At 42.0% G+C, this 21,729-nt stretch overlaps 1 protein-coding gene across 1 annotated transcript in view; it reads left to right on the top strand.

The window, feature by feature from the left end:
- The window catches only part of RAPGEF2 (Rap guanine nucleotide exchange factor 2), a gene marked incomplete at both ends in the record, with an annotated part of 245,323 nt that overhangs the window by 99,831 nt on the left and 123,763 nt on the right, over positions 1-21,729 (top strand). Inside the window, one exon of the mRNA XM_079727404.1 lies at positions 3,581-3,664. Coding sequence (XP_079583530.1) covers positions 3,581-3,664 — 84 coding nt within the window. The remainder of the gene's footprint in view (positions 1-3,580; positions 3,665-21,729) is intronic.

The following is a 21,729-nucleotide window of genomic DNA, read 5'->3' as shown; positions in this document are numbered from 1 at the left end:
TTCATCTGGACCATGGTGACATTTATTGTGCTTCCCATGATAACAACTACAGGATGGTCATTATTTGTGTTTACTGAGCCTCTGTACAGCTCTGCTCACATGCCTAGTTAGTGGTGATCAACCCTGATTTCCTACTAGATTTCATTTCTCTTGACCAATCTTTTGGTGATAAAGGGAACATGGTAAGTGCAAGAGCAGATTAAAAGTTTACAAGATAATTCCTTTTTCCTTCTTTTTATTTCAGTGTTTTATTACTTGTTAAAAAATTTTAACTATTTTTGCATCTGACAGAACACATTTTTACTTGACAGAAATCAGAATGAATAATAATGCTGTCACCTTATGTTAAGGAAGACAAGTACATTTTTCCCCCTAAGCTAAGTGAATGATTGTTTTAAATTTATTTATTTGTTTATTTATTTATTTATTTTTTGATGCGTTGGGTCTTTGTTTCTGCACGCGGGCTTCCTCTAGTTGCGGTGAGCAGGGGCTACCCTTCGTTGCGGTGCGCGGGCTTCTCATTGCGGTGGCTTCTCTTGTTGCAGAGCACGGGCTCTAGGCACGCGGGCTTCAGTAGTTGTGGTATGCGGGCTCAGTAGTTGTGGCGCACGGGCTTAGTTGCTCCGCGGCATGTGGGATCTTCCTGGACCAGGGCTCGAACCCGTGTCCCCTGCGTTGGCAGGTGGATTCTTAACCACAGCACCACCAGGGAAGTCCTAGGTGAATGATTGTTGATTGCAAAAGCTCATGACTAAACACTAGAGAGAAAGGGGTATAAATTATTTTTTGAAGTACTTTGCATTTTCATTTGAGAAATCATTTTACTTTGATGGTTTCGTTGGAACTAAAGTCTATTTGACAATATTTTCCTTCATGTTTTCTTGAGGCTTTGCTATTGAGGACTAAGCAGTTGTGAAATTGGTAAAGCCTGGGCTTGGGAGGAAGCAGTGACTTGCTGCTGATTTGCTCTGGAAGCAGATAGCAATGAAAGTGATTAGGTGATATTGATTAGTGTGTTAAATAACTTAATTATTCAGAATTTTAAATAGAATTTGGTGGTCTTCGGAAACTTCTGGAATCCATGTGCCAAAAGGAAAAAAAGAGTAGAAAGGTTTGGCAAAGGTTGCGGAAGACTGCCTTGCAACCCCCATGTGGTTTGCTGGGCTGCAGCTTCCAGGCTCTCCTAGTAGAAGAGATGGGGTAGGCTGTGTGCCTCCTGCTAGGGGTTAGAATGTGGACAGGTGTGGGTTAGGAGCTGCCCCTTAGAGTCTGAGATGGAGGCCACGGGCCGGGGTGAGCGAGCCACACAGGGAGAGAGCCTGGGTTCCCGACACCAGGCTGTCACTACACGTGTGAGAGAAATGGGCTCCTCCATTGTTCGGCCACTGCTGTGTCGGGCTTTCTGCTTGTTTTCATAGTAGCTGAGCCTGTATCCTGACTAATAAATTTGATAAACTTGCCTCTATAAAATAAAACAACTAAGACATGGCAAAATCATGATAAAGTTCAAACAGAAGCAGTGAACTGGGGAAAAGGTTGTCACAGCTCATGGCTTCAAAATGCTAATTTGTATAAAGTGCTTCTAGATAAGAAAAAGTCTCATGATTTATAGAAAATTGGCTAAAAGTTGTGAACTGATTTCACAGGGGAAAAAAAAGAGGTAAGCCTCATGAACATAAGAAAAAAGGGGGCTTCCCTGGTGGCGCAGTGGTTGAGAGTCCGCCTGCCGATGCAGGGGACACGGGTTCGTGCCCCGTTTCGGGAAGATCCCACATGCCGCGGAGCGGCTGGGCCCGTGAACCATGGCCGCTGAGCCTGCGCGTCCAGAGCCTGTGCTCCGCAACGGGAGAGGCCACAGCAGTGAGAGGCCCGCATACCACAAAAAAAAAAAAAAGAAAAAAGGGTGCTTTTACAATAAAGAAGAAAAATAAAAGTACACTAAGAGGGCTTCCCTGGTGGCGCAGTGGTTAAGAATCCACCTTCCAATGCAGGGGACATGGGTTCAAGCCCTGGTCCGGGGAGATCCCACATGCCGTGGAGCAACTAGGCCCGTGAGCCACAGCTACTGAGACCGCGAGCCACAACTACTGAGCCCGCATGCCACAACTACTGAGCCTGCATGCCACAACTACTGAGCCCGCATGCCACAACTACTGAAGCCCGCACACCTAGACCCCGTGCTCTGCGACAAGAGAAGCCACTGCGATGAGAAGCCCGCAAACCGCAACTAGCGAAAGCCCAGGCGCAGCAAAGAAGACCCAACGCTGCCAAAAAAAGTACACTAAAAAGCAGTTTTCATCGAGCAGATTGGCAAAAACCCCAAAGTGTGATAGACAGCTTCAGGGAAGGAACACCCCTCAGCCCTCGCTTCAGCTGCACCGCTGGCCACCCTGCCCAGCTGCCTGGCCTGTGGCCTCTGCACGCATCTCCCTTCCCTTGGCCGAGAATCCTCGTCCCTCGGGAGCCATTGTCTGCTCACTTCCTTTGTTCAGATCTGCTCTTTTCAACGAGACTTGTCCACCATATGTTTAAAATTATAACACCCCACCCCTATTTTCCTTACCCTATGGTAACTTATTCCCAGAGCATGGATTTGTTATTTACTTATCTATTATATTTATTGTTTATTATGTGTACTGTCCCACCAGAATACAAGTTCCATGAGGGTGGGGATCTTTGTTGTTGTTTCCTGAAGTATCCTAAGCACCTAGAACAGACTTCATCCTGAAATTGTTAAACATTTGTTAAATAAATAGACAGACTCTACTTGCAAGGCCGTGGGAAGGTGGTAAGCACATAAGTTACTAACTAACCACCGCGACCATATTTATCAGAGTCACAGTGTCTGTGCCCTTTGACTCAGCAGCTACAGGTCTAGTTTTCTAGTCAAGGTTAACTCCTGTAGATACAAGATTACTCATCACAGTTTTCATTTTCTTTTAAAATAACTGCATACACGAGAAACCACTGAAATGAGCAGCAGTGTAGGGGCTTGTGTAAGTCAAATAAGGCACATCTAACAAGACAGCTGTCTCCTGACGGAAAGATCTCTGCGTTAGCACAGAGGAAAGAGCTCTGTAGTGTGTGCCATCTTCTCTGTAAAAAGAGGAGGGTGGAGGGGTAACAATGTATGTCCATCCTTGTGTGTGCATGAGGAAGTTCTGAAAGATGCCAGCGAGTGTGGTGGAGAAATGTCGGGGCTTGGGAGACGGGGGAAAGGGTGGGAAAACTCAGGTCCGCTGTTTACCTCTTTGTATTTTTGTTTTATGAAGCAAGGGAAAGTATTTTCAGCTCAAAAAAATGAAACTAAAAACCAAAACTTGGAATGGTAGGTGCTATATAGGTCTAATGAACATTTAAAACATTTAAGTATGCTGATAAATATCTTTAGCTTATTTAGGTGTGAAAAATAATTTTTAATTCCAGTAGTTGAAGAATGGTATTTTAGGTGTGTGTTTTGTGACATTTCATTGTTCTTCAGGATTCTACGAGTAACATGAATACTGTGTGCTTTGTATGTTATTATTTTTATTTTTTTTGTTGGAGATAATCATCTGATTTTATTATCTTTTCTTTTCAGTCCTGATGATATTGGGACCTGCTGGTACATCCTTCTCTCTGGTTCCGTGTTCATCAAGGAATCCATGTTTCTGCCACGAAGCAGGTATTGGATAGACGTTCTGGAGTAGAGTTTCCGTGGAGCTTGAAATCCTTGCAGAATGAGTTCTCTTCCCGAATTCCTCTCTCGTTGGATTTCCTGTTCTACTGACACAAAGCAAGGCAGCCCCTTGGGGTGTTGGTATATAAATCTTAAGAAAGGACTCTTCTATGTTGTAAACACTGATTCAACCTCTTTAACAAAGGGAAAGGACAAAGGATGTGCTGGTGACGTGTTACGTGGACGTACCCAGCTAGTTGAGGACTCGTGTGTTCAGAGGGAATGAAAACTGCCTCCGTAACAGGGGGTCTCATACACGTCTAAAGAGAGGCCGAGAGGGTTCCCTGGGCCCACGTGGGACTAGAAACAGAAACCAGGGACTAGGTCACCCCTGGGGACGTTCTCCCTGGGACTTTGGCTCCTGGATGCTGACTGTTGGTTTATGGCCTGTGTCCCTAAAGCTTGCACCACTTGACGGCCGTGCTCATGTCTTTTCTTCAGATCTTCAGGCCACAGTCTGGGGGGGCCAGGCCGGCACAGCGGTTACCTAGTTCCAAGCGGCTGTGGCCAGAGAGGGTCAGGGCTCCCCTGCCACCAACGCGCTGCCCCCGTGCGGGTTCCTGCGGGTCCCTGGAACCACTGAGTTTCGGGAGTGATTTTTTTCCCCCTCATTGTGTGTGTTTCACAATTAAGTATGTTTATTTTGACTAAAGATTTAAACTGATTAAGTATCTTTATTTAAAATTACTGAGTAAATAAATTGACTAAATTTATTACAGCATAGCAATCTATGCCCCTCCACTCCCCACCTTCTATAACCTAACTCTCTCATAAAAATATTAAGATGCATTCTTGATAAATCATTCAGAATGGGTCAGGGACATGTGAAGAATGTGGTTTAGAAATTTTTGTAAAAAGAGTAAGCGAGACGGGGAGAGGTCATTTGTATCGGTCTGCCGAGGTGCAGGAGGTGCTGGGATGGGCCCGGGTGGCAGGAAGGAGGCCCGAGGTGCCGTCTCCGATGGGAGAAGCCTCTGGCGTGGTTCCCAGGCCTCCCCACTCTCCTCCTCCTTCCAGATCAGCTCGGCAGGCGTTATTCTGCTTGGAGAATGGCCACGTGAGGGAGGGAAGAGCCATTGCCTGTTTGTTTGTTGCTCTTGCAGTAACACTAGTTACGGGATGGTAGTAGCCCTGGTCGTAGTCGTAAACAGAAGTCGTAGGTGTAGTGGTACTAAAATGATGAGGGAACAGTAGCTAAGGCTTTGGTAGGTAGTGCTTTCTGTCTGCCAGGCATCATTTGGAAAGCTTTATTTATATATAAATCATTTAATTTCCTGACGGTCGTTTGAGGTAGGTATGGTCGTTACCTGCATTTCTTTTTTAAACTTTTAATTTTGAACTAATTTTAGACCTACAGAAAAATTGCAAAAAAACAGTAGAGTTCCCATATACCCCCTCATCCAGCTTCTCCTAAAATTATAACGTCTTGTGTGACCATAGTACAATGAATAAAACCAGGAAATTCACTTTGGTGCTGTACTGTTAACTAATCTACAGATCTTTGAATTTCACCGACTTTCCACTAGGCATTCTTTTCTGTTCCAAGATCCTCTATAGGATCCCGCCTTGCATTTATTTTTTTATTGCTCCGTAGTCCCCTCCAGTCACTGGCAGTTCTTCAGTTTTTCCTTATCTTTCAGGACTTTGATATTTTCGAAGAGCCAGGTGTTTCGTATGATGTTCCTCAATTTGGTTTTGTCTGATGTACTCACGATTAGAATGAGGTTTTGCATTTTTGGCAAGATGTTACCTGCATTTTTTTATAACCGAGGAAGCTCTGGCAGTGTAGGCTGGTGGGTGGTTGTCCATCCTCGAATTCTGCCTGGGAGGCTTGGTGTGTGACCCTGTGAATGAGTCCGGTTATTCAGGGATTCTGTTTCCCAGAGGAGTTGAATAGAACACTCTTCCTTCAAACACAGGACCTACTATTTGCTCTATTTCTGGGGGCTCTGACTCTATTTCCAAACTTGGAGGTGGGTAGAGGCAAGTAATATTTAAGCAGAGGCATGTTTTAAAAATTACATATAATTTTAATGTAAAAAGTAATGATAATTACTATATAAATGCTCAAAGGTAAAGGTAAGGAAAAATATCCTCTGAAGTCTGTCATCCAAGGTAATCATCCTTTAATAGTCTAGTCTTTTCCCATCTAGCCTTACATGTATGTGTTCTACACACTTAAGAACATACTTTATAAACAATTTATTAATGTCTTGCTAATTTCAATTAAAGAGTATGTATCCGCTTGACTCATTAGTGTCAAAAACTCTTTGTAAGGCTTACTTGTTATGTATTAGGATGTCTGTTTAATGTTCAGTTATTTGAACTTTCCACAGTTTGATTAATCATTGTAAAGAGTAAGTTTTTGATCCTTTTTATTATAAATAATGGTATAAGGAATGTGATTTGAAGTTTATGCATCTTAGAGAGAACCGAGGTTAGCGACGTCGTGATACAAGGTCTGTTGTACAAATGAAATCTATAGACCAGGTCCCCAGAACAGCACAGGAGCCTGTGGCCATCTTTCCTGACTACCAGCCATCATCAGCTTCAAGTGACAGCTTGTCCTAACTTGTAGAACGGGAACCCAGTGTTCAGAAAACTGCTGTTCTACAAGAAAGAGGACTTGCAGTTCAGGCCTGTTTAATGAATACATTGGCTTCCACGTCTAATTATTTTCAAAGATGACACGCATTACTCTTTCTCTGGCTGTCTGTCAAATGCCAGCGAGTCAGGGCTGTAATGGGGTGAAGAAGAGATGGTGTTTCTGACTGAACGACAAGCCAGCGCTATTTATAGGTTATTTCTTCACGTTGTGCCTGGTGACCTTTGCTGCGTCCGAGTTATTTGTTTCCTTTGGAGATGTTGCCTTAGGGACAGTCCTGAGATTGTTTTCGTAAGAAGGGCCCTCTGCTGGTCCTACCTTAAAGGTTAACATTAGTGATTCATATGTATTTTCCTCCAGGAAACACTGAGATTTGATTAAAGCGTCATGTGGATGAGGTGTTAGTAGCAGTCTGGTTTTATAAAACAACTAGTTCACAGATGACTCTCTCCATTTACCATGTTTTCCTCATGTTAGCCTGGAAATTGGTTATCCGTATATATAATAAGTAACCTGACCATTCTCTTGAAAGTTTCAACTCATTTTGACGGGTAATTTACCCCGAACAGTTAGTTTTGGATCAAAGCACTTTGGACAACATTTTCACATTTTTGACTAATTCTCATGAAATTGCCTTGACATGTGATATCATCCAGTAGGAAGGGTGGTGTACACTGCAGAAAATCTGCCCTTTGGCTTCCAGATTTCATGAGCTTTATTGAATTCCTCAGTTGACATTTAGGCCAGCATTTTATGTTTTTGTTTTTATTTTTAGACAGATAAAGGTTGTTCTGTATTTTGGTTATTCAAGCATGACTATTATTCCTTGGTGAGATTTTTAACATTTGTGGAGCTTATGAATCCCTTTGTGACCATCAGTGACAACCTATTCACTGCCTCAGTCCACGCCATGTCAGTGATAAGATGATGTCTTATGAGTTTTACCGTAAACCTATTAGAAATTTACCGAGTTGTGAAACATGGATATTTGCACAGGTGGCTGTCATGTCACTTACAATGTTGCGTATAATGCCGTTGTTACAATTCAGTGTCTTTGTATGAGCAGAAGGCAGGTGAGCAAAGGCGAGGTAGCAGTGCAGCAGAGGTTATTCTCATTCTCATTTAGGAAAAGGCCAGAGTGGACACTGGCCATAGATGAACATAGAAATGGTAGAAACGGTATGTGTTTTTCCAAGCCTGTAAGCAAAGCAGTTAGCAGTTGTGGTGCAGGCTGTGCCCTGCTGTTGATGTCCACAGTCGTGGTATATAGATTGGTGTCTTAAGACAGTGATGGGCAGAGGGTAGCGAAGTGTCTTGAAGAAGGTGTTTTTCCCCCAAAGTTTTTCAAAGGCATCATTTGCAGCAGCATTGGGGCTGGGAATTGATAGAGGAAAATTATTTTAGCTGAAGGTGCAGGTTTAGAAATCGTTTTTAAAAGAACATTTGGTTTTCTGTGCACAATGGGCAGGAAAATATTAATAATGTTTATTGCCCTATTGTGCTCTAAATCAGTGTATTTAAGGAACTGTAATAGAAATTATTATATTCTTAAATCTTCTCACTTTCAAAAGTGCCCCACTCTACAGTGCTGAAGCCTATTTATAGCAAAGTCACAGAATAGTAACTTGGATTAATGTTATTTTTTGGCTGCTGACTTCTTTGAAAGGCTGATAATTCTATGCAATAATTTAGGTAGTAAAGATAGGCCCAGACTGTGTTTCTAAACTTTCAACTTGCTGTTTGGGTTGTTTATTAGAGAAGGAAATAGCTTCTCTAAGTGGTTTTTTTTTTTTTTTTTTTTTTTGGCTGTACCACACAGCTTGCGGGCTCTTAGCTCCCTGACCAGGGATTGAACCCAGGCTCTCAGCAGTGAAAGCGCAGGGTCTTAACCACTGGACCGCCAGGGAATTCCCTTACCTAGGTGCATATTAACTCATAGAATTGGAATCTTTTTCTACCAATATAGCAATCAGTTTTATACTTATTTGCAAAAAAACCGGTACACTAGATGTTTTAGATGTGAAGCATTATTGTTAGACAGATTCTTCTTGAATTTATGTTAGTCACAATCTTGAAAGAAAAAAAAACACTCCTACTAAAACATTGAATCTGACTTTCTCAGTAGATCCAATTTTATCATAGAGGCCTCCAAGGAAGTCCTTTTAATAGAAATGATCATGCACACCATATTTAATCATAAATAGATAATATTTTTATTGCTCTGACAGTCAAAAACTGTCTCTATTTTTCACATTCAGAGCAATCATTACGCAGTCTCTTCCCCTTCATATCAGTGCAGTACCAGGGTAGGGCCTGTAAGGCTGAAGGAAAAGATAAGCCCAGACTAGCCGTAAGCCTTGGAACCTGGAAGATGCCAAGAGAAGGTTCATAATTAAAGCCAGGAGCCAGAGGGAATGGGGACAAAGGCCTCTACAGAGGGGCGAAGCTTCCAATGCATGGGCCTTAGGGTCTAGGTACCCGGTTTTGTCAGGCGGCAGACCTAGTAGGCAAAGCAGTCTGAACGCTACATGTGGCGTGAGAGATCAGTTCTGTAACTGGCAAAGTGCTGTCCGTGGGAATGGCTGAACATTGAAATGCCATCAAAATTTAGGGTTGTTTCACGGGCCCTTTTCGTGTTTATGGGTTATTCTATCTCATTCTGAAGTAGGTTTGGTAGAGTTCCAATTTTGAGGCATATTTCCATGTTATTTCCAACTTTGGTTGAAACTTGCAGGAAGCCCTGCTCTTTGGTCTCTGAGTTCTGGTGTCTGCATGGAAGCAAGGTGGTCTCCTCCCTGCGGGCAGGTAATTTAGTACCTACCTGGCTGGGGAGACAAGGCCGTTGTATGTGCAACATGAAAAAATTGCCCAGGGGTCATTAAACGGTACATTGTGAATCGGTGTAGCAAAGGCCACAGCGAAGGCAAAATCCCCTCAAAGACAGGGGTATTTTAATGTTTGTGGATGGTAGTCGAGGGTGGCTCTTGAGGAAGTGAATTTTGAGTTGGGTTGATGGTTTAGACCGTGGGGCAGTGGTTGGAAAGGAAATCTGAACATAGTAAAGAACATGAGTGACAGCACGGAAATAGGAGTCAAGGACGCCAGTGCAGAGATGAGTAGGAGCTCAGGTAGGGCCACGAGAGGAGGATCGTTTGTCTGGAATAGACGTGCGCTTCGGGCGTGGAGTAGTTGCCAAGCATCAGTGATGGTGCCGTTCATGAGAGTCCAGTTTACAAACCTGCATCACGTGGCTGGAAAGCCCAGGGCCGCTGGTCCCTTAGGTCTCTGATAACATGGGCACAAGTCGGAGAAGGGCGTGCAGCATTGATTTGCACCACGGTAGCTGTGTCCACCTACGGTGAGTGCTTCTCCGCCGCCGATACCAAATACACCCACAATTTAAAAATTAAAATTATGCCGTGGTACTCTGGATAATCACATTTTAAATTAGAGCTGGCAGCTATGATGAGGGTAAGTGGGGAAACAAGACATTTAACTAATCAGTTCTGAGAGGCTGAAATACCATTCTCATTTTGACTCACATGACAAACAATGAGCTACTTGAGATGAAAAATCGCAGGCCTCCTTTCTGCTTGCCCGTGCTACATGGTAGGTTAATTGATTGCTCTGAGAACTTGCTAGTTGTTTTCAGTAGTGAAAGAAGGTGAAACAGTGGGAGAATGATTCTGTGTCTCTGTGGTAGGGACTGAAGGCACAATTAAATATTCTTTATTCCACGTAAAGGGCTGTATAGGATAAGAATATCATATTCTTGGAAAGGGCACAAGTTTGTTTTGTCATGTGATGCCTTATTGGAGATGGACGGTGGCATTTTAAAAACAACTCGCGTGTCATGGAAGGGCGCCCTTACTGGGCATGTGTCCGAAAGGTGTGAAGAGAAGCGGGGATCAGGGTTCTGGAAATTGTCCATTACAGGTGAGGTTTACCTCCAGGTGTTGGCAAAATCCCAACAATGGCGGCACAGATTAAGCTCAGAGGGAAAGCGTGGTTATGGAAGACGGGATGGGAAAAATAGAAAGACAAAAGAAAAACTGAATCATCTGAAAACTGCCTTATTGAGGTTTTTTTCGTTTTTTTGTTGGTTTTTTTTTTTGCGTTATGTGGGCCTCTCCCGTTGCGGAGCACAGGCTCCAGACGCGCAGGCTCAGCGGCCATGGCTCACGGGCCCAGCCGCTCCACGGCATGTGGGATCTTCCCAGACCAGGGCACGAACCCGTGTCCCCTGCATTGGCAGGCAGACTCTTAACCATTGCGCCACCAGGGAAGCCCCCTCATTGAGTTTTAATGAGGAGATAAAAAAGATAAAAGATACCTTCTCACCTGGGGAGATATCAGTAACTTATAACAGGATTAAATGAGGTGATAATAAGCTTTTCTAGTTTTCTTTATACTTCTTTTCTGTTAGAAGTTTCTCGTATTTCTTGAAAACATCCTCCCTCCCTCCTTCCCTCCCTTACTTCCAAGAGAAGCCATAAGACTTTGTTTAATGGTTATTTGGAGTGACCTAAAGTGAGTGAATTAACAGCAGAGTAAGGGCTAATAGGAACTACTTATCTCAGCTGTTGTTTTGTATAGTCCATTATCACATTGTTTTGGAGAAGCAGGTGATTGGACCTGTCATTGGCCAGTTAATGAAATAGTTGGTTAGGCATGGAGTCATAGAAGTGTACTTCTATTTTAACTTTTAACTTAAAAATGTTCAATTTGATCTGCACATGGAAACATATACATATGTATAGCTGAATGTATAATTGGATTAAAATATACACCTGCATGCATAAAGGGGTGTGTGTGTGTGTGTGTGTGTGTGTGTGTGTGTATGTGAGTGTGTGAGAGAGAGAGAGAGAGAGAGAGAGAGAGAGAGAATGTGACAGCTGGTCCTCTGGGACTTGACTCTTTTCCCTCAAGCTTCTCCAGTTATTTCCTCCGCATCCAGCCCAGCAGCAGTTAAGCTGACATACCTGTATCAGATCACCAAAGCATTCTGCTTCATAGGTTAAGTAATTAAGTTAAACAGAGAGTTACCGAGAGTAAATGGGGACTGTGTTGTTCTTTTAAATATTAATCTGTTATACCTAATCCCAAGGAGGGAGAGTGTCCGAACACCTTCATATCTTAGGAGAATGTTTGCCTAAAGGGTGATGAACCGTGATGAGCACAATGCCTGGAACTGACGTCCAGCATCAAACCTCACCCTCGGCTACTGGTTGTGTCTCTTTGAGGGAGCTTGATGCTTAGTTCATACGAATGAGCCCTTCTGTCCTGACCTCTGTCCCGAGTGGCTCCCCTGCTGGTGTTTATATGCGTCTCCTTCTGTGTTACTCGGCCACCCTGCAGATGTACTCGAGCCTCCACGTGCCTGCTTGGACCGTGGTGCTGACACACGGAGACGCTGCTGCGTGTCCCCAGACTGGAGACGTGACCTCGGGTTTAACAAGCTGCAGGTCACAGGTGGCCCGAGTGAGCCCGTCTCAGTCACGTGGTGGAGCTCGCTGTGGACATGAGCACTGGAGAAAGAGAAGTTGCATCATTTCCAGAAATTTCCCTGTGAAGAGGAGTGGGGAAGCGGGGTGGTGGCTGGAGGTCCAGGGGGACTTGTCTCTTCAGAAGAGGCCAGAGCGTGTTTGTGGGTGGATGGGAGCGACCCAGCAGAGAGGGCTTCGTACAGGAAGGAGGGGGCTTGCTGCTCAAGTGGGTGAAGCCTGCGACAGGGCAGGTGTTGGCTTTGGAAAGGGTGCGAGCGCTGCACCCTTTTACGTGCTCTCGATCAGAGCTGCAGACCCATGGGTGGGTGTGGGATCCCAGCGGTGGGCGCTGAGGGGTTTTGACAGAGAGGGAGGTGGTGAAACAAAGGGAGTGTTGAGCGCCCACTTAATACCAGTGGCCATTGACATGTGGTTATTTATGTCCCGCCCACTGCCTGGCAGGTGTTTGGGGGCAGGTGTGGAGCAGGTGGGTGTGGGCACTGCTGGCTTTGTGGTTTGCCAGGGATGCAGTAACAGGGCCAGGGGAGCAGGGCTGATGGGTGCGCCCAGGCCCTGGGACTGAGGATGCGTGTCTGGAATGCTGCTTCTGTCTCTGATGGCTTCATAAACAGCTCATCACGTACTCTAGAAATTTCTTTGAGTTTCAGTTCTGACCTCTCTTTTCTCTCCTGACAATTGCTTTTTGTTTTTTTGTTTTCTGTCAAGCCACCTGCTTCGGTCACCACCGCCAGGGCCTTTGTTAAGTTGTCACCTGCTCTGTCAGAGCACCTCCCCACCTGCCCTCAGGACTGCTTCCGTATGAAGCCGTATCAGCGTTTAAAAGCTCAGGCTTTGCTTGTTGATCCCTTGCCTAAGGAGCTTAAGTGACATTCAGCCACCAAACAGATAAAACCCAGCCTCTGCAGCGAGGTGTGCAGGGCAGCTCAGGACGTCTTCAGGCCCACCTTGCCGGGCTGCTGCCTCTGCTGGGACGGCCACTTCACCCCTCTTCACCTGTGAAAACCACATGCTTTCTCAGCTGTGAGAGTCTTTAAAGGCCTGGGCTGTATTGTGCATCTCTGCTTCCCCGGTGCCTAGCACAGAGCAGGCATTCAGTAAATATTCGTTGAATCGTACTGGTTCAGGATTATATTTTTAACGTGACCTTTGAAAAATCACTTTAAAAAGGAGCTTAGCAATACTATGCTAAGCTAATTAATCCCTTTTAGAAATCACTTGTAATAAGCTATGATTTATTGGAAGTCAGGTTAGTATAGAGGAGAAGAGTTGGGAGGGGACGGGGCTGCAGTGTGTCGGAAGGACAGGTCCAGGGAGCCTGGGGTGGAGGCACCGCGTCATCCGTGCAGGGCGTGGGAGAGGGGAAAGGGCAGACGGCATCTTACTGGGTATCGTTCATTCGCCGTCTGTATTAATTACAGTGAAATTATTAATACTGGTTGCATAAAACAATTGCATAAGCATAGCAGGAGCTACTTTTTCTCTCCCGTAAGAGAACCCTGAAGGTCCACTGCCAGGACAGCCCTGGGTCCCCATCCTTCTTTTCGGCTCATAGCTTCCACTCAGCGTCCACTCAGGGCACAGGCTGGCTGCCAAGCTCCAGCCATCATGTCTGCAGTGGGAGCCAAAAGCAGGGGAAAGGCAGACGAGCAAAAATGTTAACTTCCATCCTTGAAACAACATTTCTCTTCACATCACATTGTCCAGGTGTGGTCATATGGCTGCTTCTGGCCGCCCAGGAGCCTGAGGCATGTAGTCTTTTATTCTGAGATGAATTATGCCCCTGAAAATAATAACATAAAAATATCCTTCTAAGGCGAAAGAGGAGAAGGGATATTGGAACAGACAGCCAGCAGCCTCTTTAGTTTCTCTCACCCTCTCTTAGTTTGTCAGTTACCTTTCTTTACTAGACCCATCTATTCCTCAGCCCTGTGCCTTGCTCCTTCAGCTGTTACATCATCTATAACTTCCACTTGTTTTACCTGAGGTTGACTCAAGTCCAAGTATTCCCAGGACACACACACACACACACATAAGGTAAACATATATATTAAAGATTTTAAGGAAGCGCTGGGAAGGAGTTCCAAATAAGGCAAATACATCTTGAAACAAATGTGAGCTTGGTTTGACTAGAGTTGATGCTATAGAAGGGAGAGTTTAGTGGCACTTGATGTAAATATATGCTGTGTTAAATTTGCAATAGGGTAGACATATAAATTAAAGGAATAGGGTAAAATATGTTAAAAGATACAGCGGGATATACCAAAACATTCCCCCTTTGGGTATCAGCTGTACTTTCTGCCCCAGTACACAGCATCTTCATCTTGGAAAGCTAACATGATTTTAGCATCATTTAGACCATACTCTGATGTGATACCCAATCCTCAGAGCAGTACTGTTCTCTAGAGAGGGAGCTCGGTGGCTGGGTCCAGTTGGGAATTTGGTTGCTATAACTACAGCTTCGCAGGTGAGCGGTACATGTAAGTCAGGCTTCCATGGTCCTTGGACTCCTGGCATTGGTGGTGTCCTAACAAAGTAAGTAGCCTTCAAAGGAAGATCTCTGATGTGTTTGTGTGTAGAGATGATGTGGTATCACAGGTCACCTCATGCTTGAAGTCTTCAGTCGGGGAGTTTGGTCATCTATGGTCCTCGTATAACTGAGTGTGTGATTTCACCCTAGAAGTCCGTATTTGCAGTGATGTTTGGATTTCTCTTGCAAAGTAAATATTATATTTCATAAAGGTTTTCAAGTCTGACATGCTTGCGTCAATGAAATACAGTCTTGTTTTTCTCTGTAAAATGTTGGAATTGTTTGTCTGCTGCTAAGCGTAAAGGAACTCCCAACCCTTGTGTGTGCACACTTATTTTGGGGAAGGGTTGGTTTGGAGGGGTGTGTGAATTACTGTTTCACCTATATGAATTCAAAGTGTGTCTTAAAATACATAGCAACTAAATTGGGTTTTGTTTAAAGAAATATACTTTCAGTACTGGGGACACAGACAGAAAATGACGAGAGTAAAGCTGTCACTAAGAGAGAGATTCATAGAAGAAGCAAATTATACTTGGTAAAACTGGAATGTGTATTAAAATAAAATTTCCAATTAACCGTAGTTCAGGGATCTTCTATTTTATTTTACATTGACTATAAAATTACTATGACTATAAAATTACATATATAATATATAGGTACATGTTATATATAATAGATAACACCAGTCATATATTTGAATGTTAAAGAAAATGAATTTATTCTGTACTATGAACCCCACTTTATTTTTTAGATGTACTAAAAATTCTTTAAAAGTACTTCAAGAATTAAGAAATAGTTTAAATAAAGTGAAATAATAGCTTAGACATGTATATCACTGCCTTTTTTATGTTAGAATTTAATTAAATATAATGTGGGTTTAAAAGCTGCCAGCTTAATATTTATTACTGATTAGAATATTGAACTGTAAGTTCAAAATATTAAAAAAATTTATTTCCTTACATATTTCTTATTTTTGCCACACATTTATGGCTTTATAGGTGTTGGATATTTTTGCAGTTAAATATAAAATATAATTTCTGGTATTGAATGTTCATGTGTTATATAGATCTACATAAACATCAAATAACTGGATTCTTTTAGTTCTGCTTTTAAAAGTTTTTTTTTGAGTCAGACATTTAAAGATAAAAATTATCTTTACATTGTCTTTTACTGATGACTCACTTTACATTTTATAGCTGTAAACTGCTTAGAGCCTCGGTTTCATTAGATAACTTTGTTATTTCTTAAACATTTTCAGATAATTTTTAAAATTAGGGCAATGGCCAAAATCTGTCCAACACTTTCCTGTATTTTATTTTTATTACTATTTTTTGGTTAATTAGGGTGCAGTTAGAAAACCACCATTAAGCATTCATACTTAATTCAGTTTTACAAATAGGAAAACTATTTTCTTTCATCAGTCTAAATCATATCCAGAATGTATATAAGTATGTATGTATGTATATCAGGGGTTTTCTGCTGCCATGGTAGTTTATATAGTCTATAATAATAATAATAAATTCTTATTCAGAATTTTGAGACCATTTCAATTTACCACTTTGTCACCTCATCTTGGATTTTAACTAATACATAATTTTGGAAAAATTATGTATTTTAACTAATACATAATTTTGGAAATAATTTGGAAAATTTTTTGGAAAAAAGAATAAATAGGGTCTTCAAGGTTTTATAATCATTATCCTATTTAAGTGAACTTTAAAAAGAATTGAGGTAATATTGACATATTAAGTAAACTTTTGTATGTTAATTTTGTATATAGTTACTTTATATAGTTATATGTAGTTTATAGTATATATAGTTATATTTTATATATAAATATATATATATATAGTTAATTTTGTGTATGGAAGCATCATTGTGGCTAAAGCAGAGATTTTCTTTTGGTTATTTATGTCAGAGTACAGAGTAATTATTGTCCTTCAAATAAATGGAGAAGAGCTGCCTGATAACCTCTCAAGCCTGAGAAGTATGTTTGAACTTTTCTAAGAATGTGCTTGTGGAACAAAAAGTAGAAAAAACCTTGTTTAGAGTCCTTGTATTTGGCAATAAAGATGGTTAGGAGATAACATGAAAGGTTTGACCGAACTGGGCTTCTCTTGTTGTGGAGCACGGGCTCAGTAGTTGTGGCATGCAGGCTCAGTAGTTGTGGCTCGTGGGCTCTAGAGCGCAGGCTCAGTAGTTGTGGCGCATGGGCTTAGTTGCTCCGTGGCATGTGAGATCTTCCCAGACCAGGGCTTGAACCCGTGTCCCCTACATTGGCAGGTGGATTCTTAACCACTGCGCCACCAGGGAAGTCCAAAAATCAGGTTATTTTAAAATAAGACCTCAGATCTGAGCTTCCTTGCCTCTTCAGCTCATCCACGGTGTGCTTTGCACAATGAAATGGGGAAGATTTAACAAAGGCATTTTGGATAAGGCACGTGTCCAGAAGCTGATGGGAAAGCTGTTATGGACCATAACTTTTATACAAACTGATCAGCTGCCATCTGTGTACAAAGGACTGTGATCAGCAGAGACCTGTTTGTGCCACTGAGTAGACTGATAGCAGCACATCAGTTTAGCTGAGCTGTTCTCCAGCAGTTGGTCACGAGGACATAGACACCACCAAAGTGTAGTCATCATCACACTACTGTCCTTTGCTGCTTAGATTGTGGCAAGAGACAAAAACTGCTTGCTCCCTTCACCCCCGTACAGCTGAGGTAAGAGCCACCTTTTTTCTCTAGAAGGGAAAAATAAGAGCAAAAGGAGCCTCTTTCAACTTTTCCCATGTTGTTTTGATATAAATTTATGCTCGTCTTTTCCATGGTAATCATTCCAGCCAGGTGCACAGTTCAGCATCCCTCTGGTGGTGGAGAGCCGTGTGTGTAGTAGAGCTCGGGTAAATTTTAATAACAAAATTGCATTGCCGAGCCCACCTAGGCGTTTGACCTTGAAGGCTCAGAGGAGAGCAGACATGGCAGATTTCCCTACGTGCCCTTGACTTAGGAGAGTGGATAATGAATAGAAATTGATAAAGAGTGTCTGTCAGGCTGCCGCTGAGGTCATGAGGCTGGTATGCGGAAACAGTGCCCGCACGACATGCGTAACTCAGAGCTGCAGCCCGGAGGGTGGGTGGGTCACCGAAGCAGGAAATTGGCCATCAGGAGGAATGTGGGCTCCCGAGCACAGGCTGCAGCCGCGTGGACTCAGCCGGAGAAAACACAGGGGCCATGGGGCGGGCTCGAGGCTGCAGACACCCAACTCCTCTACAGCGAAGCAGCACTATTGCCGCTGCTTCAAAGATATCGAAGCCAGTGCAGGTTAGATTTGTTTTAAGGGATTGAAATGTTAACAGCATAAGTATCAGATGGCTAGTACTTCTGTAGTTACTTAGATCACAGGCTACTGAGGAATGAACGGGGGGGCGGGAAACATAGCTCTGAGGCTTCGCTTGTCATTTTTTTTTCCTGTGCTCTGTTTTTATAAGCGAAGGTTAAAATGTGGAGATTCGCTGTGTAGAGGAGCAAACCTCTGTTCGTCTGTGCAGGGTGATGACTGTTAGAATACTTCTAAATGAGGCTTGAAAGAAACTGTCTGTTTAGTTCTCCCAAATAGTTCTGAAATAGCCTGTTCACACACACAGCTTCTATGTGTACTTGGTGTGTGTATGTTTTTGTTTTAAATAGCTGTTACTTTTTTTTTGCTTGTTAAACTAATGAGTGAGGACAAAATATTTTTAAAAGATTAAATGCATTTTTATGATGTCTTTAAAGCCACTGTCCTCTTCTGTTAAATGTATTCCTGTAGAGTCTACTGATTTTTGAGAATGGAATTGATTGCATCAGCAGTTACTTGTTAGATTTTTTTTTTTTCTTAATGTGTATTGCTATTCTGCTATCTGAAGACAGTGTCCTGTGAGTATTTTTTGTAAGTCCTAAATAAATGAATTGGTTTTGGTTTAGGAGCATCAGGCCAGACATTTTTTAGGTTTTAGTAACTGCTTATCATTTCCTAGAAATGAAGATATGAAAAATTGATATCTCGGAGAATCACGTTTTCAATCATTTTGTAAATTACGATTGCCTACCAGTGTAGTCACGGTTTGATTGCTGTGTATTCCCTCTCTGGATGTAGCCTGACATGAAAAAGTTTACATTCCAATACTGAGGAGTTGCATTCCACTGGGCAGTTCTGACGTACCACAGGAATGCGGAGGCCCATACAAAGGGCAAGCTTAGGGCCACTGACGGAAGAGGCTTCCGTGCTTAGCGACTGCCTTTCGTGGAAACTCACACTCACAGCAAGTGCTCATGACTCAACTTGGATGGGGAAAATGTGGTCCCAGGAACGCAGGACAGGATGGCCTTCCCTCAGAAGAAGCCTGCAAAACCCTGTCCGGTGAATCACAGCCTGTGGGTATTTATGAAAACTAGGTAAGACTTTATATTTGCAGGCATTGGTGCTTTCTTGTTGTGAGCCTTGAACTTGAAAGAAAGTTTATCAGGCTGTTAACGTTTTTCTCTATTTTACATTATGTAGAAAACTAATTACTTTCAGTAAATTTTTTGTCTGCATATTTTGGGTACTATCAAGTCATTCCATTTTGCACCTGTAAAAATATTAAACTTAGTTTATTTCACTTTTAGGAACAATTTGTAATTCTTAATTTGTTCCGTTAAAATAACTTAATGGGAGTGAAAATCTGGATTGTTAAACTGTCTTTGGAGCAACCATTCCTCAATTAGTTTTACTGAGGGAATATGAGCATTTAGTAATACTCTGCTTGTTAACGCTGCAGGGAGTCTTTTCATTAATCGTTTGCTGTGAGTTTAACCTTTTTTTTTTTTTTTTTTAAATAGCGCAGAGAACCAATAGGTTGATGCAAAGTGAGTCTGCATCACTTTTAGTTGTCACCTTTGGTTGTTTAGTGTAAGATTATCAGGACATTGTGAAATTACATTGAGGTTACTAGTTGAAAGCCAAGCTATACACCATACTTTTACAAAACAATTTAGAAGGATTTAAAGACTATAGTCATTACATGTGCACACCTTGTAGAATCCGAAGCCTATCAGCATTCTTAAAACACACATACCATACTTCTCCATTTCTCTCTATCTCTTTCTAACTTTCTGGCCTTTTGTGAAAGGCTGGCATCAAGTAGAGAAAGGGCTAACAGGTTTTTAAGTATTCAGACCTAGTCTCATTGATAACTGTTACCTACATATTTTTTTGAAAGACAGTTATTATATATATTTTTTCATATTTGTATCTTATATGTAAATGCCCGTGTACATAGAAAGACTGAAATTACCAGAAGACAGGGATAATTTTTTTTTAAGTTTAAATTCAAAGTTAAAAAAAGCGGTGTCACTTTAAACATTGAGTTTAAATTTTAAAAATATCTTTGTTTATCTTGGTACATCGTATTATGAGTGCCATTGCAAAGGGGCAGATGTGCTAGTGGTTGAATTTCTGGCAGCAGCTGCCTGAAGAGGTTTGGTTTTTATAGATTTGACATTTAAATCTTTGAGTCTCCCAGGGTAACCCTCAAGCTCTTGATGGTCATTTGTAATTTTGCTGAATTCGAGTTGCCTTCTGAATGACAACAGCTGACTTGTCTTTTTCACTCAGCTAGCCAATGAGTGAGCAAGCCTCTGAGAATCCACCTTTCCACAAAGCTCTGTTCCCCACTTGTCACTGGGTTTATGGTTTACTGGTATAAGAGATGCACTCTAGCGATATTCCTGAGGAGGTCTGGGAATTATTCCTTGTACATGGCAAGCTTACCAAAGACCAGAGTTCTTATATTATTGAGTGTGGAAAAGGGCTATAGCAGAAAGTCAGAGGAAGGGTCAGGTCAGTGTGGGATCCCAGAACCCTGGGTGATGGAGTCTGATGGTAATTTGGGGCATCTCTTTCAACCTCCTCTTAGGTAGGTTGGCTTAGTTTCTCCACTCACGCAATGAAAATTGAACTGGAGGGACAGTTCTCATGGGAAGAGGAGGATGGTGGGTCATACATATTATAAGCACTTGGGGGCCTTTTCCTAAACAGAAATATTTGAGGACCTTTGATGTAGCACATTGGACTCTGACATACTTTCAGGTGTGAAGCTGGAGAAAAAAAATGCCAAGAGACCCTGTACTATATGATCTTCAAGTTTTTTCTCAGCTCTGACATTCAAGAAGCGCATTTTGTTTTTGAGATGCATTGTAAGCAGCAAAGATGACATTCTTTTTTATTAAACTCATGGCACTTGCTGTTCTGCCCGTTATCACAACTTTCTGTGTAGTCATCTTCCATGGAATACAAACTATTTAAGAATAGGGGCTATATTTAGTGAGTTTCTTGTAAGCTCTGTATTGATTACATAGTTCATGTTGATTCTGGAGTACGTGTCCAGTGAGTATTTGGAAGAGGAATAGGAAGCAAAATTGTATGTGTGTGTGCATCTCTCTCTCTTTCTCCCTCTCTCTCCATATGTATGTGGACGCGGGGCAGGGAGACTCCCTAATTTATGACCAGGGATAAAATAAAAAATGGGATAATGCTGGGTGAGAGGAAAATGTAGGCATAATTGACTCTTCAAAACTGATTTCAGGTTACCAGGGGGGAAGGGTGGGTGGGAGGGATAGACTGGGAGTTTGGTATTGACACATTCACACTGCTATATATAAAATGGATAACCAACAAGGACCTACTGTATAGCACAGGGAACTCTGGTCAATATTCTGTAATAACCTAAATGGGAAAAGAGTTTGAAAAAGAATAGGTACATGTATATGTATGACTGAATCATTTGGCTGTACACCTGAAACTAACACAACATTGTAAATCAACTATACTCCAATATAAAATAAAAATTAAAAAAAACTGATTTCAGATATTTCATTAACATTTGTTTACCATCTCTTTGTATCTTCCTAGTTCTTTCACCCATGACCTCTATCACTTCATTGCTAAATTAGTGTAGAAAAAGATTGGTTTCAAGTTAATCAGTGGTATAGCTCAGTCATCAAACTTAACTCTTCCTTTGCCCCTAAGGTTGGTTCTTGTTTGGTAAAGTGGAGTTGCTACTTTTTCTTATTCAAGTCCTGAATTTTGCCAAAATACTCAAAACCACTAAAACAAACAAACACACAAATCTTCTTGTTAAGTTTCTCTTATATACTTAAAAAAAATGTGGATATGCGCATGTGTATGTATAACGTAAAATATGCCATTTTAACCATTTAAAGTGTAGGATTCAGTGGCATTAATTGCAATCACACTGTTGTGCAACCATCATCACTACCTATTTCCACAACTTACGTTTCATAGCTCCAAACAGAAACTTTGTAACTTTGCATTTCCCTAAGCCCTGGAAACC

The sequence above is a fragment of the Hyperoodon ampullatus genome (assembly GCF_949752795.1).
Source record: "Hyperoodon ampullatus genome assembly, chromosome: 1".
In the NCBI taxonomy this organism is placed as follows: domain Eukaryota; kingdom Metazoa; phylum Chordata; class Mammalia; order Artiodactyla; family Ziphiidae; genus Hyperoodon; species Hyperoodon ampullatus.
The sequence above is the reverse complement of the archived record's forward strand: the minus strand, read 5'-3'. Positions and strand labels throughout refer to the sequence as shown.